This window comes from Sparus aurata, chromosome 11 (assembly GCF_900880675.1).
Source record: "Sparus aurata chromosome 11, fSpaAur1.1, whole genome shotgun sequence".
Taxonomy (NCBI): Eukaryota; Metazoa; Chordata; class Actinopteri; order Spariformes; family Sparidae; genus Sparus; species Sparus aurata.
Window position 1 is genome coordinate 22,524,478 of NC_044197.1, and position 23,256 is coordinate 22,547,733.

At 41.6% G+C, this 23,256-nt stretch overlaps 2 protein-coding genes across 2 annotated transcripts in view; one reads left to right on the plus strand and one right to left on the minus strand.

Moving 5' to 3' along the window:
• hmcn1 (hemicentin 1) overlaps positions 1-16,119 on the plus strand; it is a 94,440-nt gene extending 78,321 nt beyond the window's left edge. Inside the window, exons 73-108 of the mRNA XM_030432871.1 lie at positions 46-187; positions 384-528; positions 1,493-1,620; positions 1,725-1,881; positions 2,104-2,225; positions 2,341-2,505; positions 2,773-2,880; positions 2,993-3,130; positions 3,232-3,366; positions 3,574-3,843; positions 4,017-4,207; positions 4,305-4,518; positions 4,683-4,817; positions 5,138-5,328; positions 5,588-5,669; positions 5,803-6,072; positions 6,317-6,487; positions 6,570-6,740; positions 7,154-7,324; positions 7,414-7,584; positions 7,775-7,945; positions 8,258-8,428; positions 8,685-8,831; positions 8,950-9,087; positions 9,888-10,009; positions 10,183-10,420; positions 10,649-10,711; positions 11,258-11,377; positions 11,476-11,610; positions 11,693-11,806; positions 11,946-12,071; positions 12,202-12,330; positions 13,428-13,793; positions 14,312-14,431; positions 14,527-14,653; positions 14,889-16,119. Coding sequence (XP_030288731.1) covers positions 46-187; positions 384-528; positions 1,493-1,620; positions 1,725-1,881; positions 2,104-2,225; positions 2,341-2,505; positions 2,773-2,880; positions 2,993-3,130; positions 3,232-3,366; positions 3,574-3,843; positions 4,017-4,207; positions 4,305-4,518; positions 4,683-4,817; positions 5,138-5,328; positions 5,588-5,669; positions 5,803-6,072; positions 6,317-6,487; positions 6,570-6,740; positions 7,154-7,324; positions 7,414-7,584; positions 7,775-7,945; positions 8,258-8,428; positions 8,685-8,831; positions 8,950-9,087; positions 9,888-10,009; positions 10,183-10,420; positions 10,649-10,711; positions 11,258-11,377; positions 11,476-11,610; positions 11,693-11,806; positions 11,946-12,071; positions 12,202-12,330; positions 13,428-13,793; positions 14,312-14,431; positions 14,527-14,653; positions 14,889-15,255 — 5,931 coding nt within the window. The 3' untranslated portion in view covers positions 15,256-16,119. The remainder of the gene's footprint in view (positions 1-45; positions 188-383; positions 529-1,492; positions 1,621-1,724; positions 1,882-2,103; positions 2,226-2,340; positions 2,506-2,772; positions 2,881-2,992; positions 3,131-3,231; positions 3,367-3,573; positions 3,844-4,016; positions 4,208-4,304; positions 4,519-4,682; positions 4,818-5,137; positions 5,329-5,587; positions 5,670-5,802; positions 6,073-6,316; positions 6,488-6,569; positions 6,741-7,153; positions 7,325-7,413; positions 7,585-7,774; positions 7,946-8,257; positions 8,429-8,684; positions 8,832-8,949; positions 9,088-9,887; positions 10,010-10,182; positions 10,421-10,648; positions 10,712-11,257; positions 11,378-11,475; positions 11,611-11,692; positions 11,807-11,945; positions 12,072-12,201; positions 12,331-13,427; positions 13,794-14,311; positions 14,432-14,526; positions 14,654-14,888) is intronic.
• A 779-nt stretch (positions 16,120-16,898) lies between these two features.
• arpc5b (actin related protein 2/3 complex, subunit 5B) lies at positions 16,899-22,539 on the minus strand. The gene is made up of 4 exons (XM_030432872.1): positions 22,225-22,539; positions 20,162-20,234; positions 19,661-19,837; positions 16,899-19,073 (listed from the first exon to the last, which is right to left on the minus strand). Exons 1-4 carry the CDS (start codon positions 22,362-22,364, stop codon positions 19,011-19,013), a joined length of 453 nt encoding a protein of 150 aa, XP_030288732.1. The 5' UTR covers positions 22,365-22,539; the 3' UTR covers positions 16,899-19,010.
• Positions 22,540-23,256: the final 717 nt, after the last annotated feature.

Here is a 23,256-nt window from a genome sequence, read left to right on the forward strand (position 1 = left end):
AGCTGCTAAAAAGTAATCACAAATTCCTTTTTTCTGTTTCTGTAGGCCTCTGCCCGTGTGCGTATTCTGTCTGGTGGACGCTACTTGCAGATCAACATGGCTGAGCTCGGCGACAAAGCTCAGTATACATGTGTGGCCAGCAACATCGCTGGAAAGACAACACGACAGTTCAACCTGGCTGTCAATGGTACAATTACATCACTTATACACATTCTTATTATTATTATTGAATTTTGGTATTGTTCATGTTGTTGTTGTTGGTATTGTTATGTAGCGATACTGTATATACTGTCTTTTTTTGTTTTAGTTAAGAGCTGAATTCAATACCTGGTAAAAATAAATAAACTAGTAAAAACCTATGTATCTGTCTCCTATTCCCTCAGTGGCACCAACTATCATGGAAGGCCCCCAGACAGTGTCAGTGCACAACAACAAGCCAGCAGTACTTGAGTGTATTGTAAGTGGAGTGCCACCGCCTCGTGTAACCTGGAGGAAACATGGTGCTATACTGGCTGGAAACAGCCCCAGGTAAGTTCACATGTCACATCACAATGATGCGTCTCAAATTAATATTCATTTTATTATGATGCAACAATTGTGTATGCAGGTTAATGTGATATCTATGGTTTTCAGGATAAGACATCTGCATACTTTAAATAATATAAGTAGATTTGATATTTAATTAAAGGGATAGTTCGGGTTTTTTGAAGTGGGGTCATATAAAGTAAATATCTATAGTCGATCTGTTTCCTACTGTAATCACCGATCAGCGCAGCCTCAGTTTGGAGAAGTAGAGAGCCGCTCCAGCCCAGACGCTCAGCTTTGTACTGCAGTGAACGGGGTCCAGCAAAAAAGCGAAATTAACCACCTAAAACAAGGCTCACCTAGAAAATTTTACATCAGTTCAAGTGTACGTTGTATAGGTAAAATTCACACCGCTTTACATCGCCGTCAGACTGCGCTTTCTTTTGGCACTACATTTTCTCAACCGCAGATCCTCCGTATACCTACGCACTAGCGTAACTGGGCAACAGCTGATCTGCGAGCAGCGGAATACAGCGCGAGGCCCAGTTGCTGGACCAGAGGTTTACTTTCGATAAAAACGAAACTTAACTCTCCGTATCCTTCCGCATTAGCGCTCATGCGTAGGGATACAGGGGTTCTGCAGTTAAGAAAATATAGTGCCAAAAGAAAGCGCAGTCTGACGGCGATGTAAAGCGGTGTGAATTTTACCTATACAACGTACACTTGAACTGATGTAAAAAAAATGTAGGTGAGTCTTGTTTTAGGTGGTTAATTAAAAGCTGAGCCTCTGGGCTGGAGCGGCTCTCTACTTCTCCAAACTGAGGCTGCGCTGATCGGTGATTACGGTAGGGAACAGATCGACTATAGATATGTACTTTACATGACCCCACTTCAAAAAAAACGAACTATCCCTTTAATGCTATTTGCTTAATGCTGTGCCTTACCCAGTTTGTACAAACATGTGCAGGTACACATTTGCAGAGGATGGGTCTTTACACATCCACTCTGCTCAGGTGACCGACACTGGTCGCTACCTGTGCATGGCAACAAATGAGGCTGGGACACAACGCAAGAGAGTGGATCTGCAAGTATATGGTGGGTGGTACTGTAGATAAACAAAACATGAATACCTTAAAATTGACTCAGTCACCCACGATCAGAGTCAATCGGTAAATTTACGGTCCACTGTTATTTTTCAGTCCCTCCTTCCATCGCCGACAGCCGCACCAATGTAACAGTTACAGTCAACGTACAGACCACTTTGTCCTGCGAGGCCACCGGCATCCCCAAACCCACCGTCAACTGGATGAAAAATGGTCGAGCCATCAATACTGACCAGAACCAGAATATGTACAGGTTGATCCAGGTTTTCTCCCTCTCTGTTTCCTTATTCAAGATTTAAAATAAAAGAGAAAACTGAAACTACTGAGACATTTTTTGATCAAAATAATAGCATTAATAGTGAAGTGATTCATTGTAAGATTAACCTTATATATTTTTTATATATATAAAAAAGTCTTCTAAGAGGGTAGACATAGTGACAGTGCTCTCAAGTGCTAATTTTGTTATTATTTACAGATTACTATCATCAGGCTCCCTGGTAATCATAGCACCCACGGTGGAGGACACAGCAGTGTATGAATGTGTCGTCTCTAATGAGGCAGGAAATGACTCCAGATCCATCAACCTCACTGTCCACGGTGAGAAACAAAGCATTTGTTGACAGACTGATAATTCTTAATTCTTTCTTAACAGATCATCCATCACCAGCAAATCAGAAATTCTTCTAACATGTTGTAACTTGTGTCACTCTAGTTCCCCCATCTATAGCTGATGAACCCACAGAGCTTGTTGCAACCAGACTGTCCCCAGTGGTCATTGCCTGTACTGCATCTGGTGTCCCAGAACCCACAATCCACTGGAGTAAAGATGGCATGAGGCTCCTCAAAGAGGGAGCGGGATACAGCATCCTGTCCACAGGTCTGAATCATAATGCATATCATCCAGAACACATCTTTTATTTTTTACAACTGTCCAAACCTTCTCTAAAATAACTTACATCACTAGCAAAATATCTAACCACAAAGTCACTGATGTGTGTCATCTAATACTGCATTTCAGATGATACTGAGGGTCAAATGTATCTGGTTACTTTGCACATATTTATAGAGAACCTGTTTAATTCATAATTGGCATCAATGGTGAACTTTATTAATTATGTTGATGGTGTTTGTTTATCTGTCGCAGGCCCAATAGAAATCACCTCAGCTGAGCTCAGTCATGCAGGACGCTACTCATGCACGGCCAAGAATGCTGCAGGCTCCACCAACCGCCACGTCCATCTCACAGTGCAGGGTAAGAGCATCCTGAGAAAAAATGCTTAATGACTCTGACAAGCCTTTCCTTCATCTTTTTATCTTTCTTGAGATCCTTCCGAGCGTCATATCTTTCCAATCCCTCTCCTCAGAACTCCCAGTGATCCAGTCTCATCCGTCCACCCTGGATGTGATCCTGAATAACCCCATCACTCTGCCCTGCAGGGCCACAGGCTCGCCCAGACCCACCATCACCTGGCAGAAGGAGGGCATCAATATACCCACCACAGGTAATTCAGCTTGCACGCACGCACGCGTGTGTTTGTGTGTTTGTGTGTAATCATAAGTTATCAGTACTAACATCATCATCACATGCCTTGCTTCATGTCAGGTGGCGGTTTCACAGTGCTGCCTAATGGAAGTCTGCAGATCTCTAAGGCCTCTGTGTCAGACTCTGGAACTTACATATGTGTGGCTCAAAACCCTGCAGGGACTGCACTGGGCAAGACCAAACTCAGAGTACAAGGTGGGGCTAACTTGAATAAAAGACTTAATATGTAATACTAAGAACAGCCTACTGTCTATTATATTCTGTTACAATAACAATTTAATGCTAAAGTTATTCCTTCCAAGTTCCAATCTTTAATATTTGTTACTTAATTTGCTAATGATGTCAGTTAATATTCTAAATGTTTTGACTGCATGTGGTATTTCTGTATCCTGTGTCCTGCAGTCCCTCCAGTGATCAGCTCAGAGACTCGACAGTACTTGGCACCTGTGGACTCCTCTGTGACGTTACAGTGCCAAGCTGATGGCTCCCCTCTCCCGTCTGTCATATGGCATAAAGACGGGCAGTCACTCATTGAATCTGTACGCCAGCGGGTGCTCAGCTCAGGATCCCTGCAGATCGCCTTCATCCAGCCAAGTGACACTGGACGATACACCTGCACTGCTGCCAATGCAGCAGGCACTGTCAACCTCGAGATGAGCCTCACTGTACAAAGTGGGTTTCAGTTGATATGGAATTTTAACATTGAACAACACTCCATATTTTTTTATGTCTTTTATGTATGTCTTAAGGGCTACCATAATATCTGTTATTTATATAACACAAAAACTAGACTAATGTTTTAAAATTAATGAAATCATGGAAAATCAAACTCCCTACCTTTTCAGTCCCACCATCCATACGTAGTGGAGAGCACAAGGTAGCAGTGGTGGAAAACAGCCAGGCTCAGCTGGTGTGTGTGGCGGAGGGTGTCCCTCAGCCCAGCCTGGCCTGGGAGAGAGACGGTATTCCCCTCATTGAAAGCACAGGGGAGTACACAATTCTGCCTTCTGGAGAGCTGGTAGTAGACATCGCTCAGGTAAGGGAATCGAAGAACTTTGCTTAGCTGCATGTAGCGTCAGAAAGGTTTATGTAACGATCTTATTCTCTCCTCATCATCCCTCACCCGGTACCAGCCTGACGATGCAGGCAGTTATACCTGCATAGCGACAAATTCAGTTGGACAGGACAGTCGGACGGTGACCCTGTCTGTTCATACCCACCCTGTCTTCACCGAGCTACTTGGAGATGTGGCCCTCAACAAGGGAGAGCGCCTCCTGCTGGCCTGTGGAGTCAGTGGCATCCCCCCACCTAAAATTACATGGGCCTTCAACAACAACATCATCCCAGGTATACATCAAGATCTACAGCGATGAGGAACATTTGTAGTTTTGTGCCAAAAAGTAATTACTGTAAAGTCAAAGATCAGCAGCTTTTTATCTAGCAGTGTGTCATATATTAGAATTGAGACTCAACTGCGTTTCCCTTCTTACTGTCGTTTATCAATGCTTTAGTTCATTACGATCATGTGAATGGCCACAGTGAGCTGGTGATAGAGAGAGTGAGCAAAGACGACTCTGGTACCTACACCTGCGTGGCAGAAAACAATGTAGGAACCATCAAGTCACTGGGATTTGTCTATGTCAAAGGTAAAAACACCCGCTATTTGACTCAATGTTATTTTATTTATGTAACTGGTAACACTTTAAATCCAGTTGTTTAGCATTTCTAATCAGTATACAAACATGTGATAAATGATTTGTAACACATTATAATGTAGTTATGAGCTGATATAAATGTTTAGAGTAAAACACTGTTGCAAAGATGTTAAATATTCCTTCATAGGAGATGTTGTAATTGCTGATAAATACTGTACTGTAATATTTATACACAACATCTTTATTCATGATTCAAACTAAACAATTTATGTATCCATAATGTCACAAGAAATTCTTCTGCCTGTCTCCAGAGCCTCCTATCATTGACGGGGACCTTCACTCTAATCGTATTGAGCCTCTGGGTGGTAATGCCATCCTGAACTGTGAGGTTCGGGGAGACCCACTGCCCACCATCCGGTGGAGCAAAAATGGAATCAACATCCAGATCAACAACCGCATCCGTCAGCTGGACAACGGCTCTCTGGCCATCTATGGCACAGTGGTAGGAAAAAAACACAAGAGTGAGACAATCTTATGTGTATGCTAATGAAAAGTTAAAGGTGGCATAAGATTTATCTCTTTGTTTTGATTGAATCCTTGAAAGGTGCAATACATTAAGGGTTTTAGTTTAAATATTTAAAGATGAACTAAAATTGTCACCAGGATGTTAATAAACAGTGTTGATGTTATGTCAAATACCTAAGTATGTAAAAACTTACTTGATTATAATACTGATATGTTTTTCAATTAATTTCTCACAGAGTGAAGATGCAGGCAACTACATGTGTGTTGCAACCAATGATGCTGGAGTGTTAGAAAGGAGTGTCATGCTTACTTTGCAAAGTAAGTGTCTGTTTGTGTGTCAGCCTCGTCAGCATACAATCTGGCAGTTGATGACATTAACTAAACGAAAAGAGTATTCCAGTTATTTATTGCTTTTGATGTGTAAAATCATATGGATCCGCCTTTCTTCCAGGTGCTCCCACCATCATAGTGGAGCCAGCGGATACAGTAGTGGATGCTGGCACCACAGTTGTGCTCAACTGTCAGGCAGAGGGTGAGCCTACCCCCATGGTAGAGTGGTCCCGCCAGGGCCGCCCCCTCTTAGGCAATGACCGCTTCTCCACCCTGTCCAACGGTTCGCTCAGGATCAGCAGTGCTCAGAAAGAGGATACAGCTGAATATGAATGTGTGGCCAGAAATCTGCTAGGATCAGTGCTGGTCAGGGTCATTCTTACCGTACGAGGTGAGCTGGACATACAGAAAAGTATTAGTAACATATTTTAGGCAACTTCCATCTGAACCTGTAGGAAGTGTTGTTTAAATTAACAAGAGAGCGTTACAAAATGGATCTTTCTCAAAATCAAGGATAAATACCATCCCCTATACCCGCCTAAGTGGAGAAAGAAGAAAACAAAAACAAACAAATATTCAAACTGCTCAAGTGTCTAAATACATAGTGTGTTAATGTGCATTTATTTGTTTTCCAGTTCATGGGGGCTACTCAGAGTGGGCAGAGTGGGGTCCTTGCAGTGTGTCCTGTGGTGTCGGGTCCCAGAAGAGGCTGAGACAGTGTAACAATCCTCTACCTGCCAATGGAGGGCGTCATTGTGCGGGATCAGACGCAGACACTCGTGGTTGTCAGGGAAAGCCCTGTCCAGGTGAGTGTGCTTTGAAGAATCAAATGTATATAATTCATACTTGCAGAGGTGACTGTGTGCAAATGTCCTTTTGTTCCCACAGTGGATGGTAACTGGTCAGAGTGGTCTCTCTGGGAGGAGTGCTCTCGTACCTGTGGTCAGGGCAACAAAACCAGGATTCGGACCTGCAGTAAGCCTCCAGCTCAGCACGGAGGAAGGCCATGTGAGGGGAAGGCAGTGGAGGTCATCATGTGCAGTGTCAGACCCTGTCCAGGTGAGTAAAGGATACATTTTCAAGTAAAATCAGTGATTCCACAGTATAAAAGTATTCCGTTACAAGTAAATGTCCAGTATTCATAATTTAATTCATTTAAAAGTACATGATTATAAACAGCTAAATATACTTAGGACAGAAAATTATGGGTAATATTTTATGTTTTATATATATGTGTATCTCACATTTTAAGGTTGATTTGAAGCAGATTTTAACTACTTTATGTATTCTAACCTTTCATAAGAAATTATATTGATAAATGAAGAGATCATTACATATATTTTTGTACATAAAATCATTATCAGTAAACTAACTTGAATGTATAGCTATCAATTAAATGTCAACTGGCAAAACTCAAGTCGCGTACCTAAAAATTGTTGTTTGTGTTGACTTATCTGTTTATGCTCCTGCAGTGGCGGGTAACTGGGGGTCTTGGCTACCATGGAGCCCATGCAGTGAAACCTGTGGTAAGGGTACACAGTCCAGAATCCGTCTGTGCAACAACCCTCCTCCAGCATTCGATGGGCCGCAGTGTGAGGGCTCAGACACCCAAACACAAGTGTGCAAGGAGAGACCTTGTCCTGGTGAGGACGCCAGGATTATACTTTCCATTAAAATTTGATTCCTACAGTTTCAAAGTTACTGATCCTTCTTCTTTTATTGTTTGTTCCAGTGGATGGAAAGTGGTCATCCTGGGTGAGCTGGGGAGCCTGCAGTGTTTCATGTGGAGGCGGGACCAGACAGCGAAGGCGCCTCTGTGCTAACCCCGCCCCCCAACATGGTGGCAGGCAGTGTGAAGGCAACGACGTGCACATTGACTTCTGTAACAGTGACCCCTGCCCCAGTGAGTCACATTCCCTTTTATACTCACTTGTTAAACTTTACAAATTCAGAATCTTAACCATTATATATATCCACTATGTCATTATATGTATATATCTGTTTATCTTTAAACATCTGTAAAAAAAAATATATATCTGTATTGTATGTTGGTTTCTTCTCATGACTGTACCTGTTGACTTTCTCTCTTTCAGTCAGCGGTAACTGGGGTCCGTGGAGCAGCTGGGGCAGCTGCAGCAAGACATGCAACGGAGGTCAGATGAGGCGCTACAGGACATGTGACAACCCCAGACCTGCCAATGGTGGGAGAGCATGTGCAGGTTCAGATACACAGATACAGAGATGCAGCACAGCCAACTGTCCTGGTGAGTCAGCATGTTTAAGACTGTGTCAGCCGCTAACAAGTCTAAAAGTAGAGAGGCTCCTTTTAGTGCATAAGTAGATGCCGTAAATGAAAATAACTAACCTTTCAAGCATTTCACATCTAATTCACTGTTCAATGTATAGGGTGAGTAACATGGGACAAGACAGAAAAAAAAAACACTTTGTAAACTGAGTGTGTATTTCATTGTTTATTTTTTTTTGCCTCCAAACTGACAATAATTTCCTGTTGTATGTCTCTATAATTTTGGTTAATGTGTGTACTTATTCTATGTTTTTGTCGTAAATGATTGCAGTTGATGGTAACTGGGGTTCATGGCAGCCATGGGGAGAGTGCTCTGCGTCCTGTGGGGGAGGAGAGAGGACCCGTGTCCGTCTCTGCAACAGTCCATCCCCTAGCAACAGTGGTCGGCCATGTCCAGGAGACTCCTCACAGCTGTCCAGGTGTAACAGCCAGGCCTGCCCAGGTAAGACATTTGTGTGTGTGTGTGTGTGTGTATATACATATATATATATTTATATATATATATATATATATATATATATATATATATATATATATATATATATATATATATATATATATATGTATATATATATATATTATATATGTGTATATGTATATATATATATATGTATGTATATGTATATGTATATGTATGTACACATTGTTTATTTGTGCAGTTGAGTGCAGCAATCTTGAATACCTTCTCTTTTTGTCAGGCGGGCCCCAGAAGGCACGAGGGAGCATCATAGGGAACATCAACGATATCGAGTTTGGCATTGCCATCCTTAATGCCACCATTACAGACAGCAAGACTGGCGGCAGAATCATCAAGGCGACTATTACTAATGTACCACGGACATTAGGTCAGCTTTTCAGCAGTTTCATGTTTAAATCTTCTACTTTTAGATTTTGTTCTTCTGAACTTTCTTAATAACTCTCATAATAACTGAAATCCGCTAATTTACATCCTTTAATTTCAAGGTCCTGCGATGAGAAAACTCATCTCAATCCTGAACCCCATCTACTGGACCACTGCACAGGAAGTAGGAGAGGCTGTCAACGGCTACACGCTAACAGGAGGCATCTTCAGGCGAGAGACACAGGTGGAGTTTGCCACAGGTAAGAATGGACAGGCCTTTTTCATGTCATCAGAAAACATTGAGGATTACTTATAGAATATCAGGCTAAACATTATATTTTATGTATTACTTAAGTGGGAAGAGGAATTGAACATTATGATTTCAGGAGAAGAATGGCATCATATGTGTGCAACACCACAGGCATTTACATAGTTAAGATAAGACAGGCTGTGCCCTGTAGAAGAAATTCAATTTAGCACAGAAGCACAAGGAAACAAACAATGTGCAGATAATACAAAACAAAACAAAACAAGTGAGGTAAGAGACTACTAAGAGAAAAATAAAGAATAAATGAAAATGTACTCAATTAAATAGATAAAGTATAATAGAATAGAAATGTTATATACGCTTGATGAATCTGTGTGAATAAAGGGAGAACGTTTTAAAGGAAAAGAAACACATTTTTGCTAAAGGCAGTGTGTCCATACAGATGTTAATCATGTTGTATACATATCTTCAGGACTGCCAGAAGATAGAGTGGTGTTTTTGGCCAGTGAATTAGGTATTGAATGAGTTATAAGTAGATGTAATGTCCATGAGGTGTTTCGCCTTCAAGAAAATGACCAAAAAGAACACACGATTAACTGAAAAAGGTGAAAAATGGTTTAGGTTTAGAAATAAAGGCACTGGCAGTGCATATATTTTAAGTTGCCTTGTTGCATTTTTGTTGTATACGGCTATTTAAATACACTGTGTGGGTTTAACCTATTTATAAAATAGTGAAAATGTTGACTTGATGATTTTAATGTGAACATCTGTGGTGTAATTGGAACATGATAGGTGAGATCCTGAGGATGACCCACATTGCCAGAGGCCTGGACTCAGATGGAGCGCTGTTACTGGACATCGTGGTGAACGGACACATCCTGCAGCTGCCCTCACATTCTGACATCAACATCAAGGTAAATAAATAAGATAAGCAGATTAAAAGTGTGTCATTTTGGTAGTTATATGTATTACTATTTTAGTCTTTTTCCTCAAAATAACATATCAATTAATGTATACATGATTTCTAGAAAATGAGCTAAAACATGTCAGAATACTGTGTCTCACATGTACACTTTGTTGGACTCAGGACTACACAGAGGACTACATCCAGACGGGCCCTGGCCAGCTGTACGCTCTGTCTACCCGCATGTTCAGCATCGACAGGGAGAGCGTGCCATACTCATGGAACCACACCATCTCCTACGATTTGTCCAAGGGCAAGATGCCCTACCTGGTAGAGATGCTGCACGCCACAGCCATCAGTGCTCTCTACCACCCCCTAGAGGAGATTTTGGAGTATAGCATCCAAGCTAGTATCTCCAAGGGTGAGGACACTGGTCGGTGAAAGATCTGAATGTTGGAATGATATTTTAACAATGGCTACAAGATGAAATGAACAATGCTACTAACTTAATATCATGTTTTGTGTTTTTCCTATGTTATTGCTTCACCATCAATTCAGGCTTTTAAATCTGATCTTTCTGCTTTTCTGTACATGTTTTTGTTGCAAATGTAAATCTAAATTTAATGATGAAATATTCACTTGATTGCAGGAGATCGCAGTAACCAGTGTCCCCAGGGATTCACATTGGTGTCTGCCGGACCCTTTTGTGCAGGTACTGTTCATTGTACCATATGAGAGTCATATACCTCAGTGAGAGTCAGTTAAGTTAGTTTGGACTATAAATGATATGAAATGGGTCCAACAGCAGAACTTTCCTATTTAGAAGTGTTTCCATTGGCAAACTGGGAAGCTGTGTGTGCTGTCGGCTCTCCCCAGATATTCGTATAGAATTTAAATTTCCAAATTAATTCCCACCAACGTGACTGGATTTGTTTTCTCTTCTTCTTTGAGGTTTATTGGTTGTCAGCAAACAACTGGTTTCGTTTCCAGTTTGCGACTTCTACTTCTGCTACTCTGTTTATCACAGCCATGCATTACATAGACTATACTGCCATCAACTCACCAATGTACACTTTGCACAGTCTACTTTATATGCTTCGATCATGCCTAATTTGAATTTCCCTTTTTTCTCCTTTTTATCGCAAAAATGTCAAAAGGTTGCTTCAAATGTGTTTAGAATGAAAACACTGCAATTGTATTGTTAAATCTGCTCTGATTGCTAGAAATATTGTTGTTTATGCATCTTTATGTGCTGCAGATGAGAACGAGTGTGAGGTGGGTAACCCCTGCTCTCATGCGTGCCACAACGCCATGGGCACCTACTACTGCTCGTGTCCCCGGGGCCTCACCATCTCAGCTGATGGCAGAACCTGTCAGGGTATACAACTTACACTCTTACACCAGTCAGACTCAGTGCTGTCAGCATCATTATCACACAGACAGGCTTAAATAATTGAAGACTTTTTGTTCTCATAGACATTGATGAGTGTTCACTCGGCGGGAACGTGTGCCATGATGGGCAGGACTGTGAGAACACAATTGGCTCTTACCGATGTGTCATGCGCTGTGGGCGGGGCTTCAGGAGGACAGTGGATGGTCTCAGCTGCACAGGTACATCAACAAGCTTTATTGAGCCTTTGTTGTAGCTGTTGCTGAAAAGAAACTTTTGACAGCAGCCTTCTTTATTCCTCAGACGTGAACGAGTGCCAGGAGTCCAATCCGTGCAATCAACACTGTCTGAACACGATTGGTAGCTACCGATGTGCCTGCGAGCCAGGCTTCCAAATCAGGAATCGACGCTGTATAGGTGATGCAGCCGAATAATTCATAGAACACTTTATATGTGTTATTTAGAATATAAGGCAGCTAGTTTTGGCCATGCCTGAAATAATGTCCTTGAAGCTAGTTCTGGATTTAACTTCCTCTCTTCTCTCTGTCATCATCAGATATAAACGAGTGCAGACAGAGGGTTTGTCGATCAGATCAGCAGTGTAAAAACACACGCGGGGGTTACACCTGTATTGATCTGTGCCCCAATGGTATGACCAAAGGTGCTAATGGGACATGTGTAGGTGAGTACTCACAGTATTTCTTGTTATTCCAGAGAGCAATAACTGAAGTACAAATTAGAAAAAATACAAATTAACTGGGAGATATTTTGCACTGTGATTACATTTTTCATGGTATGTGTCCTTCTTGTAGACATCGATGAGTGCAGAGATGGAACTCATCAATGCCGATACAATCAGATCTGTGAGAATACCAGAGGCAGCTACCACTGCACCTGTCCACGTGGCTACAGATCTCAGGGCGTGGGACGTCCCTGTGTCGGTATGTTCACTTATCCTTTCATCTCAACAGGCAAAACATTATTAAAAATTAAACGCAATCCAGTACTTAATTCAATATAAAGGGCTTCATTTTGCCATGATCAGACAGGTGATTGTGTGTAAAACTGTTTAGTTGAGGATATTTGCTAAAGCATACAGCATGTTAAGCAATGACAAAGTGAAACATTTTGCAACGCTCTTACCTCGTGCTTCCTTTCAGCTTGCTTGCTTCTGTCAGAAAACTTCTCTCTTTGTGTCAGTGACTCACTCCTGTTTTAAGTCTAAAATAACTCCGCTGTCAGCTGCAATGTAGTTCAGACATTCATATCCCACCAGTGCTTGCTTACATCTCTAAAATGCTGCAAATAAAACTGCTGACTAACTCTTAACATTAAGCACAAAGGCCCTGCAAAGATTCAGTGCATGGTATCGGGTCCTCCGAAGCTTGATGTCGACTTACCTACTGTACATAAAGATGTAAGATAAAGGGCAAGAAAGGATTACTGAGGAAGGGAAATGGAAGTGTGTCCTTCTTTGATACATCAACCATAAAAAGACCAGCACCACGACCTCACAGCTCTGTCTGTCACTCTGTTTCCTTTCACTTTCTTCGAATTCTGACTTTTTTTAAACTGTTACCTTTGTGTTTGGATCTGGCTATTTCCTGGAGTTGCTTTGTAATGGCATTCACTCAATGTTCCCCTTGTGACATCATTAACATTGTACATTGATATGTATTATATTTGATATAATTTCCTCGAGAAAATATCAACTAGAGTCAGATTAAATTTAAAGTTTTCTCCAGAGCTCTTCTTCTATATGATATGAGAGGACAACATTCTCTCATTCAAACAAACAAATACTTTTATAGTCTCAATACATTTTCATGAAAATGTATTGTTGTACAGTGGGGTAATTGACATATACACTTTGTTTCTTCTCATTCTCATCTCATTCTTCTTTTTTCATGACCTGCACCATCTCATTTTTTTCATTTCTTCTTCATTACTTTTGCACCTTTTTCTCCCTCCTTCCTTCTTCCTATCTACCACTCTTTTGTCTTCTCTTGGTGCTGGTCTTTCTTTGTGCTGAGGGCAGACATAAATGAGTGTGAGCGGCTGCCACAGCCCTGTGCCCACCAGTGCATCAACACACCTGGCAGCTTCAAGTGCACCTGCCCGCCGGGGCGCCACCTGCTGGGTGATGGCAAATCCTGCGCTGGTCTGGAGCGTCTGCCCAGCTATGAAAGTTACTCATACGGCTACCGAAGTTCACAGTCGTCTTCTGAGCGCTCCTACCAGCAGGTGTACCACAACTTGGCCTCTCAGAGCTTCAACTCCTACACAGCCAACGAAAGGGGGCGTTTCAGGAGCCGGAGTCGTAGAGACACTTCTATAAATTCCTCACAGCAGGGCTTCCTTGCTTGTCAGCAGGGGTTTGAGTCCAGGGGTGGCCCATGCTTCGGTAACTATGGAGGACAGGCAGGGTTGAGATGAGGGAGAGGATGGGAATTAATAGAGAAACTGTCTCTTTTTGCCTCCCTGATGCTAGTGTTTTATTTTATTTTATTTTTTAAATGGGGTTGTATGAGGTCAGTGTATTACTTACAGTAGATGTCAGCATGCATCAAGTGTGGAGAAGTAGCTGGAGTACCTGTGTAGGAAACAAAAAAATACAGAATATTTCACAGCTTAACCTTTGGAAGGTCCTGATGACAGGAAAAGCCACCAGAATCCCTTGATAAAAATAATAATTTATTCCACTGAACAGAGGAGTTGCTGCCTCGATAGGTTAGTTAGTTTGTGGTATTATAACGTGTTAAAACACAGTCAGGCTACATTGCAGGTAATACACTGAATATGGATAAATACCTCCTACAACCCCACTTCTAAAATCCAAAACTGTCCTTCAAAAATGTGTCTGCTGATTTTCTCTTTCTCTCTCTCATTCTGTGTGTGTTTGCATCCATGTGACACCAACAGACATCAATGAGTGTGAGGTGAGGGATGCCTGTCAGCACGAGTGTATGAACACACCGGGCAGCCACAGGTGTCTCTGTCCTACTGGTTACCGCCTCATGACCAATGGAAAGACGTGTCAAGGTGAGAGCCCCCAGCTACTTTTTGTGTCCTCCCATCACCATCACCTAATTGTAACATGTACTGTTATAATTTTGAGCCGTTTGCTGTATGTACAGATGTCGACGAGTGCCTGGAGCAGAACATCCAGTGTGGAGCCAACAGGATGTGCTTTAACATGAGAGGAAGTTACCAGTGTATTGACACACCCTGTCCACCAAACTACCAGAGGGATCCAGCCACAGGGTAAACCTTCACAGAAATGCACTTACATCTCAGTTTGGATTAACACATGAAAGCGCAAAAAAAATGTGACCACAAACCAAAGCCTGGTTTCAAGCAAAGCGCTGTTGGTATATAATCCTTGGAACCTGTAATAAATGTGGACCATGATCTGTTTTGTTTTTCTACCACATAGAGTACTTTAAATGTAGCAGGGCTACAGGGCATAGGGCACTCAAATCTGTTGTCTGTGTTCTAGGTTTTGCTTGAAGAACTGCCCACCAAATGACCTGGAGTGTGCGCTGAGCCCTTACGCCTTGGAGTACAAGCTGCTGTCTCTCCCCTTCGGCATCGCTGCCAACCAGGACCTCATCAGACTGGTGGCCTACACGCAGGACGGAGTCATGCACCCCAGAACCTCCTTCTTAGTGGTGGATGAGGACGTCACGTTACCTTTCGCCCTGCGAGATGAAAACCTGAAGGGAGTGCTGTTCACCACACGGGCGCTACGAGAGCCCCACACGTACCGCATGAAGGTCCGAGCCCTCTCCTACAGTGAAGACGGAGGCATCGAGTACCAGACGACCTTCATCGTCTACATCGCCGTCTCTGCCTACCCCTACTGAGAGCACTTTAAATGACACGAGACAAAGGTGCGCTGATGACTTTGTGTCCTCCACATGTGGCACCACTGAGATAGATGAGTGAGCGGGTGTGGTTTTGGAAAAGTTGCCACATCAGTTAAAAAATACTGAGAAAAAAAGACTTTGTGTTGAGTGTGAGAGAGGCCAGTGAGTGAACACAGCCCTAAAGACACAAGGAAGCAAATTCAACGTGAAAAGAGGCCACTGGAGGTTAACAGGAGACTTGGATGAAACTGGCTATTTATTGGCATAAATCCCTGGAACCCTCGCCTCAGTCTGTCCGGACTATTTAATTGAAAGGTTTTGATATTTTGCTTTGTTATTTTGCCCTGTCCCCTCCAGATTTATTTATAAGATCAACAAGATTGTGCTCCTGAAAGCCAAAGCATCAACCTCTGGCTCAGAAAGTAGGCTTCAACCCTACTCGAGAAATCTTAACCAGCCTTTTTATTTACATCTAACTATTATTAACTTATTGGGAAGTGCTTGAACGAGAAAAACGGTCAGTTCCCGACATTGTTTGGCCCTTTGTGTCATCAGTCACTAAAGTATGACTGTTCAGATACGGTGCTCATTTTGGCGTTAGGAAACTTGAGTGTCACATGTTGTACACCCTCAGGTAGTGGCCTATCATACACACAAGTGCATCGCATGGAAACCCTATCCAAACATTACACTGATTACATCATCAATGTGCCACACTGTTCCATCCAATAGTTGATACCAAGATGTATTTTATTTTTATGACTTGTACATATGTTTTGTTTTTCTCATAATGTATTGTCATACTGTACTTATTGTATCCATTTTGTAATAAAAATGTAATAAATGAATATACACTGAAAACAAGCATAATGTATGTCTGCAGCACTACTGAACATTACAGCAAACATGTCACATCTGGGTCGGGATTATACAACTAAGAAGATTACTCTGAAGAGCCAAACACAGGAGAAAAACACATTTTAATGAAAGAAACAAGACACATTTTTCAGGCTACTTACATCAAAGTGTAACTCTTTGGTGATAAATGCACTCTGGATAAGCCAGTTAGAGAAAAGGATTGACCCTGTGTCTGTCCTGTTGTTTTCTGAATGTGTTTGTTGTTGAACCAGCTGTCTGCACAAACCATTAATTTCTGATAATGGACACATAAACAAACATAAACCTCGTCCCAGAAGGTGTTATTCTTGGGGGTTTTTAGGGATTTATATGGAAAGTTTTCCCTCAAAGTTCTGCTTTGTAAGATTTAGTGGCATCTAGTGGTGTGGTTGGAGATCTGACCAACTGAACACTGCTCATCTCACCCTCCCCTCCCAGGAGTGTTTGAGAACCTATGATGGCCATCTCACCAGCCAGTGTTTAGTTTGTCTGCACTGGTCTACTGTGGAAACATGGCAGTGCATCATGGTGGACCCTCTCACTCTGTAGATACAAAAGGCTATTCTAAGGTGTTTTTTTTTAACCAAAAAGAAAACATACTTGTGAATGGTTTATTTCATGTCTGCCACTGAAATCCAAAATCTCACTTTTAGCTATTTTAAGAGTGAGTCATAAAGGGCTTGTATTCACCATATAAGTGTGTGTGTGTGTGTGTGTGTGTGTCAGTCAGAGTCACAACAAAGTTATGATCAGCATTCATACCTTTTATTTTTTTCAAAAAAGCACAAACATAAAAAAGGAATATTGAGTAAGGCAGTTTGTACATCAGTTTGGTATGCTCCCTCGTCTTCTCGCCCTCGCTGAAAAGAGAGCCTCTGACCAGAAATACATGAAGCAGAGAAGGAAACCAGACTGTTCTTCTTGTTTTCATGTAAAACTAGACATTACTGCATTAGAAAGAGGAATCTAATGTCTGGATGCATCATCACTGATGACAGTATTCAGACATGAAACAGCCATGTCTAAATATCAACTAATGAGTAAAACACAACTGTGGTGACACTTGTGTTTGAGAAAAAAAAAGCAACATCCATAGAGAAATTCCACTCACGTGTTCAATCGTAGATGAGGAACAAAACATGAAGCTGGAACTGAATTCCTCTTCATCACTATGCCTACATCACTAAGTCTGAGGAGAAAGGTTGCGCGATTTTTAAGAGCGACGTTTTGAACCGAAACCCATTTGTTTTGTTTTTTGTTTCATTTACACTCTTATGAGTTATAACTCCGCCACTTTGTCGTTAGAACACACAATAGCAACTAAATCATCAACGTAAGCTACATCATTTCCATTAAAAGAAAGATAAATCATTTGGCAATAGATGTAATCTACCTGATAAGGCAGATAAAACTTTCTGACCCTTCCAGTTTTCCTTCTCGATCTAGAACAGGTTCATACTGCCAGACAGATCGAGATGTGTGGAGATTTGTTTGAATTATCAAGCGTCAATTTAAACTTGGATTCAAAAAAAAAAAAAATGTAAAAACGAAAACATGATTTTTCCAGAGGAGACACATTAACCATTAACATGTAAAAAAGACTGGTATGAAATGTTTGAGAAAACTCTCAAAAGTGGGATCATGCAAACAATGTTTTTTTTTCTTAAATCACATTAAATTCACTCTCCATTTTCAGACACACAAATATTCATCATCTTATCTTATTCTCTCCCGGTATTGTCAAACCTTTTAAGCAGTGGTTTTAATTTTGATTAAGTAGGGATTGGAGGCAAAAATCATTACTGTAAAACACCAACAAAAAACCAAGAGGAGGATGTTTAATCCGAGATTATTTTTCTGTTAAACATCAAAATAAAAAAAAGCTACCGGAGAGAGGATCCTAATTTTTCTGAAAGCAGCACCTACTAACAGTACCAGTACAGTAGCAGAGAGAGACAATATGAGGAACAGTACAATGGGATTAATAGAGCGGTGGTGGAGATGCATCGTGGGTAATAATCCTTAACTAGGGCAGCAGGCAGCGCTGAGAGGGTGGATGGATGGATGGATGACACCAACCCCCACCCCCACTCCTCAGGAAGCGTGGCGACCCCTGTGAGCAAATCCACCACCCTCCATCTGTGACTGTGCTTTTCAGGAGCCTCCTGCAGCTAAAGTGTAATATCGGGAGGCAATGAGAGGATTTACTGACAGAGAGTCAGGCTTTCATTCCACCAGGAAGTCTCTGCTGCTGAGAGAACACGAGAGAACGACGGATAAAACAAACACAGAGAGTTTTCCTGAGAGAAGCAAAGCTGAAACCGTCTGTGTGGAAGTCAGTGGAGGATACGCAGTGAGGAGTCGAGTCTGTTGTGTTTGTTTATGTGTGTGTAGGTACTGTGTATAGCATTGGTTCCCAAACCTTTTTGGACTTCTCATCGCATGTCCAATGATTTTCTGAGGCATGGAGAGGTCCACTGGGAACCACTGGTATACAGAGTGAAAGCAGACTGTACAGGACTGAAGTGAAGAGATGTGGGGCGTTCTGTTAATAGATCAGGGACACAGCACGGACATGTGAAGTTATCTGTAGCACCCTGTGAGGAATACAATTTAGTAGGCTCTGATCGTGCATAGAGAGAAAGAAGAAAACACTTTTTTAACCTGATGTGTGACCCACATTTGATTTACTTTTTTTCCAGTCTAGCCTACGCAGCAGGATCCAACACCAGGTTAAAAATCAGTTGTTCTTTAGTCACTATGCTATCTGTTAGGTTACATGAACAGTACAGTACTGAGGCAGTCCTCCTGTATCTGTTGGTGATGTGGAGTGGACTGATCCTCTGCTTCCTCTTTTAGACAGTCTTTCTCGCTGTTAGTACCCTGACGATGCTGCCCACTCCTCCAGCTGCCAGAGCCTGCGGACACAGGAGGAGAAATACAGTCAGGCTGGTTTTCAAAACAGAAATAGATTCTTTACAGTCTCACCAGGACTCCAAACACGTGTTTTAATTATTTCTGAAGCTACAGAGGAAACAACATCATAGACTTTTATATTTCTAACACATCCTCAATTATCCAAATGTACAAAAAAAGGCCACATCTTTGGACATTAGACCTACATTTAAATCCCACTCATCACTATCATCTCAAATGTCAGCTTCTCCCTCATGTCAAGCCAGTTTTATCCATCTATCCCAAAATCATTGAATGATGCACTGATGTTACTGTCACCAGAGTCAAGACTGACCATATTAACCAGATCAGTCACCAATCCTTGTTAAGTACTTCTGTTTAGAACAATATGTTTAAGCTTTGCACAAGAATAAAAGTAAAAATTATGCACAAAAAGCCCAATTTATAATACAGTAACACAAAGTGATGTGAAGTGTATTTATACGTAATGTGCACAGGTGCAGAGGCGGGACTTGTGCATTCATAAAATAAAAAGTTTGACCGGAGGATGTTCAGGAAGCGTTTCCCCCAGTGAGGTGTAACTATTTACCTTTTCATGCCACTGCAGTAGGACTGCGCTGCTGTTTTCTGATGGCTTCTCGAAGCCTTTGTAGATGTATTTCATCAGCAGATCCACGCCGTTCTTATCGAGGGACTGAACACCTTTCTCAATGTCGCTGCTCTTAAAGGCGCTGAGCACCTTCAGCACCAAACTCTCTGCACGATCCTGAAAGAAAAGAAACAGGGAGAGAAGGTGCTGTTACAGAGTTCAGTTAATTACAAGCTAGTTCGAGTCCTCTATAGCACTGCCGATTTGTTAGATATGAGCAATAAAATCAAACAAACTGGCACTTCATAAAACTTAAAGCAAAAAACTTGTTCCTGACCTAAACTGGAGCAAGATCTTTGCTGCTTTCTCTTCTGACAACACACAAGCTCTGCTACAATGTGTGCATCAGACAGAGAATATCTCTACTGTACTGCATGTGTCCAAGGACCCTCTTCTCACAAATGTTCTTAAGCAAGTCAGTGAGTTAGAAACCAAGTTCACCTTGACGTTCTGGTTCTTTGTGTTGATTGGTGGGTTCTTCAGAACTGCATGTAGAGCCTCCATCAGATTTCCTGTGCAGGGAGGGTTAAGGATGCAACGCAGCACAGCAGGGGACAAATGTGACTGAAGATAATACATCAGACCAGTGGCAATCCTTCCCAAATGTCTGTGTTAATGTATTAGCTTCTGACTATGATCGGGGTCTTATCTCAGGTACATATCAATAAGTGGATTTGTAATTTTACTTGTAGACCTGGTGAAGGAGCTTTTTGTTACTTCTCTACAAAAACAATTACCTGCCTGATGACCTGAGATCTGTCACAACCGTCTCCACTTTCAAATCTGAAAACATCGCAGTTTCCTCACAGTTATGATTAGCTCCTGTCTGTGCATGTCTGTGTGACTGATGTCTGCAGAGGGACTGCAGGTTCCTCACTGTCTGGGTGGGTGTTTGCACATGTATTTTAATGTAAAACACACCGAATATGTGAAAATGTGCTACATAACTTACATTGCCTTGCTTAAATACAAGCATACACATACAAGTCCCCCCTTTCCCAACTGTTGATTACTGACGCCGATATATGCACATATTTTTTCATGATATGGGAGAGGATGTCAAGTCTCTCTAGAACACTGGAAGATGCAGACATACAATGTTTTTTTTCTCTCGCTGACATTCACTGAAAGAAAACTTACATGTTGTCTCATCGGCAGAAATGTCTATTTTCCTCACTCCTGTCAACACAGGCTGTGAAGAGATCACTTTGTAATAGGGCTGACAAATTATCGGGACAATATTCCGCATTTTTCCAGTTATCTGTATCTGTATGGGTGATTTTTCTGTCTGAAAAAAAAAAAAAAAACTATTTAAAAAATGTGCTACTTTGGCTCTGATGCAGCATCCTCTCTCATAATGTCCCGCCCACAACGATATCTGATTGGTAAAATGTCACGGTTAACAGCTTATAAACAATTAATTATATGATTCTGCAAAGTAACTAGTAACTAAATGTATCAAATAAATGTAGTGGAGAGGAAGTATGAAGTAGCATGTTGATGAAGGTTCTCAGTATATAAAGTAGAAGAAAAAGGAAATACTCAAGTCCCTAAAAATGGTACTTAAGAAGCACTTAAATAAAATGTACATAGATTTATTCAATCACTGGTTGTTTTTGGCTCTCAAGAGTTTTTGGGAGAAGGGAAAAAAAATAATCACAGTAATGTTTTTGCTGGGATTTTGTTGTATAACAATATATACAGCAGGTATTTGCTGGTGGTGCTTTTGGCCCCTGGCCACTAAGTCTGTTTACGTTTCTGCACCTCTGCTCTACCAAAAACATCTGCTAGAAGTTCAACAAAATCTATTTGATATAATATATATAATAGCTTTATATACTGAGTACTGTACAGGAAGAGACGATAAAAACATTAGTGAACTTGTCCTTTAACTCTCCTCCACTGCAACAGGAGGTGGGAGGTGACTGTCCTATTCAATGAGGAAGTGGAGCACTTTATGCCTTATAAGGCAAACGAGCCTGCAGACTGTCTCCTACACGGCAAAAGCCTCTTTACACACATATATACACCAACATGTGAGAGTTGGATTAATGAGAAATCAGGTTTCCTGCTCCGGAGACAATCCTCTGCTTCTGCAACACCTCACTGAGCTCAGTTACAAAAAAATAAAAAATAATAATACTAAAGTTGAGAGTACTTGGAGTCTGCGGTTAATCAAATGTTTTAGAGGATTGAATGCTGAACTTGTATTATACAAACGTAAAACTAGCTTGCAGGCGCTTCTGTCTTGGCGCTGACATCCCTGGAATGTGACTGTCAGGCAGGTCTGGACAGTAACCGGCCTACTCGCTGAACGCCCATTGAAACAGGCAGCAGCCGCAAACACACACAGAACAGAGTCAAGCAGCGGATAACCCGTCGGCCTGAACACACACACACACACACACACACACACACACACACACACACACACACACTGTTGTTCTCCTCAGCAGGTCGCGCACATGCTAACACGCAGGCTAGCTAATCATTGTAAAGGATATTGCCTGATGAGGGAGTCCACCTCTGCCTCGTCAGGACCCAGCTGGTTTTCTCCTCCGTCCTCCTCGTCCACGAATTTGTTCTCGTCGTACTCATCCACATCCACTCGCCTGAAGCGGGCGGACATGGTGCTCTTCGACATGTCGGCGGCGGTTTGGGCGTTTTATTCTTAACCGAAAAGGACCAGAGTTGAAGCTCGAGTCCGGCCTTTTTTCTTTTTGCTTCACAGCGCTTTTCTTCGACGCGGCTGTCACCACACAGGGAGGCTGCTTCCTGACTTCCTCACCCTTTTTTCTCTGTGCAGTATGTGCTTCCGTTTTACCCGACACCGTCCCCCGGTGGACGAAATGTGATACTGCAGCCCGCTGGCTGTACTTCATGCTTTCGGCCGCTAGAGGGCGATCAAACACAAGAAATGAAACCACTCACTGTCCGAGAACGCAGCAGACTGATAAAACTAACCATTTTACTCCGTGTCATCATTAGTCACAACACATTTTATAGAACCAAAAAGACATAACCAATAAAACGACATGAAATAAAATAAGAATATATGAAATACAATAATAATAAAATAAATAAAAAATGTCTATGCTTTACTTGACTTTAGTTGTACACATAAGATTAGATAAAATCAGGTTATTAAAAAACAATAACAGATGTGTCAGGAGAGGTCAAGAAGCCCTCAGGCTGATATAAATGCGAATATCATATCTGTACAACATGATACCTGAGGGAGTGCTGGCTGTTTCATTTTGTAAACAGGAAGGTGAAGATGACCAACCTGTCTGAGAAGACAGAACGAAAGAAAGAATGAATGAATCTTGGAATTTAATTTCAAACAGTTTATAAAGAATGAGGAAAAATGAATGAAAGCAAGAATATGTATTTGTAAACAAACACACATATCTGATGAATATTTATGTCATATACTTTTTTTTTTAAAAAGAGCATGCATAATAAATGTTAATTTTCTTCCATTAAAACTTCATTTTCTGCAAATTGTATCTCCGTAAATGATTATCTAAATGTTG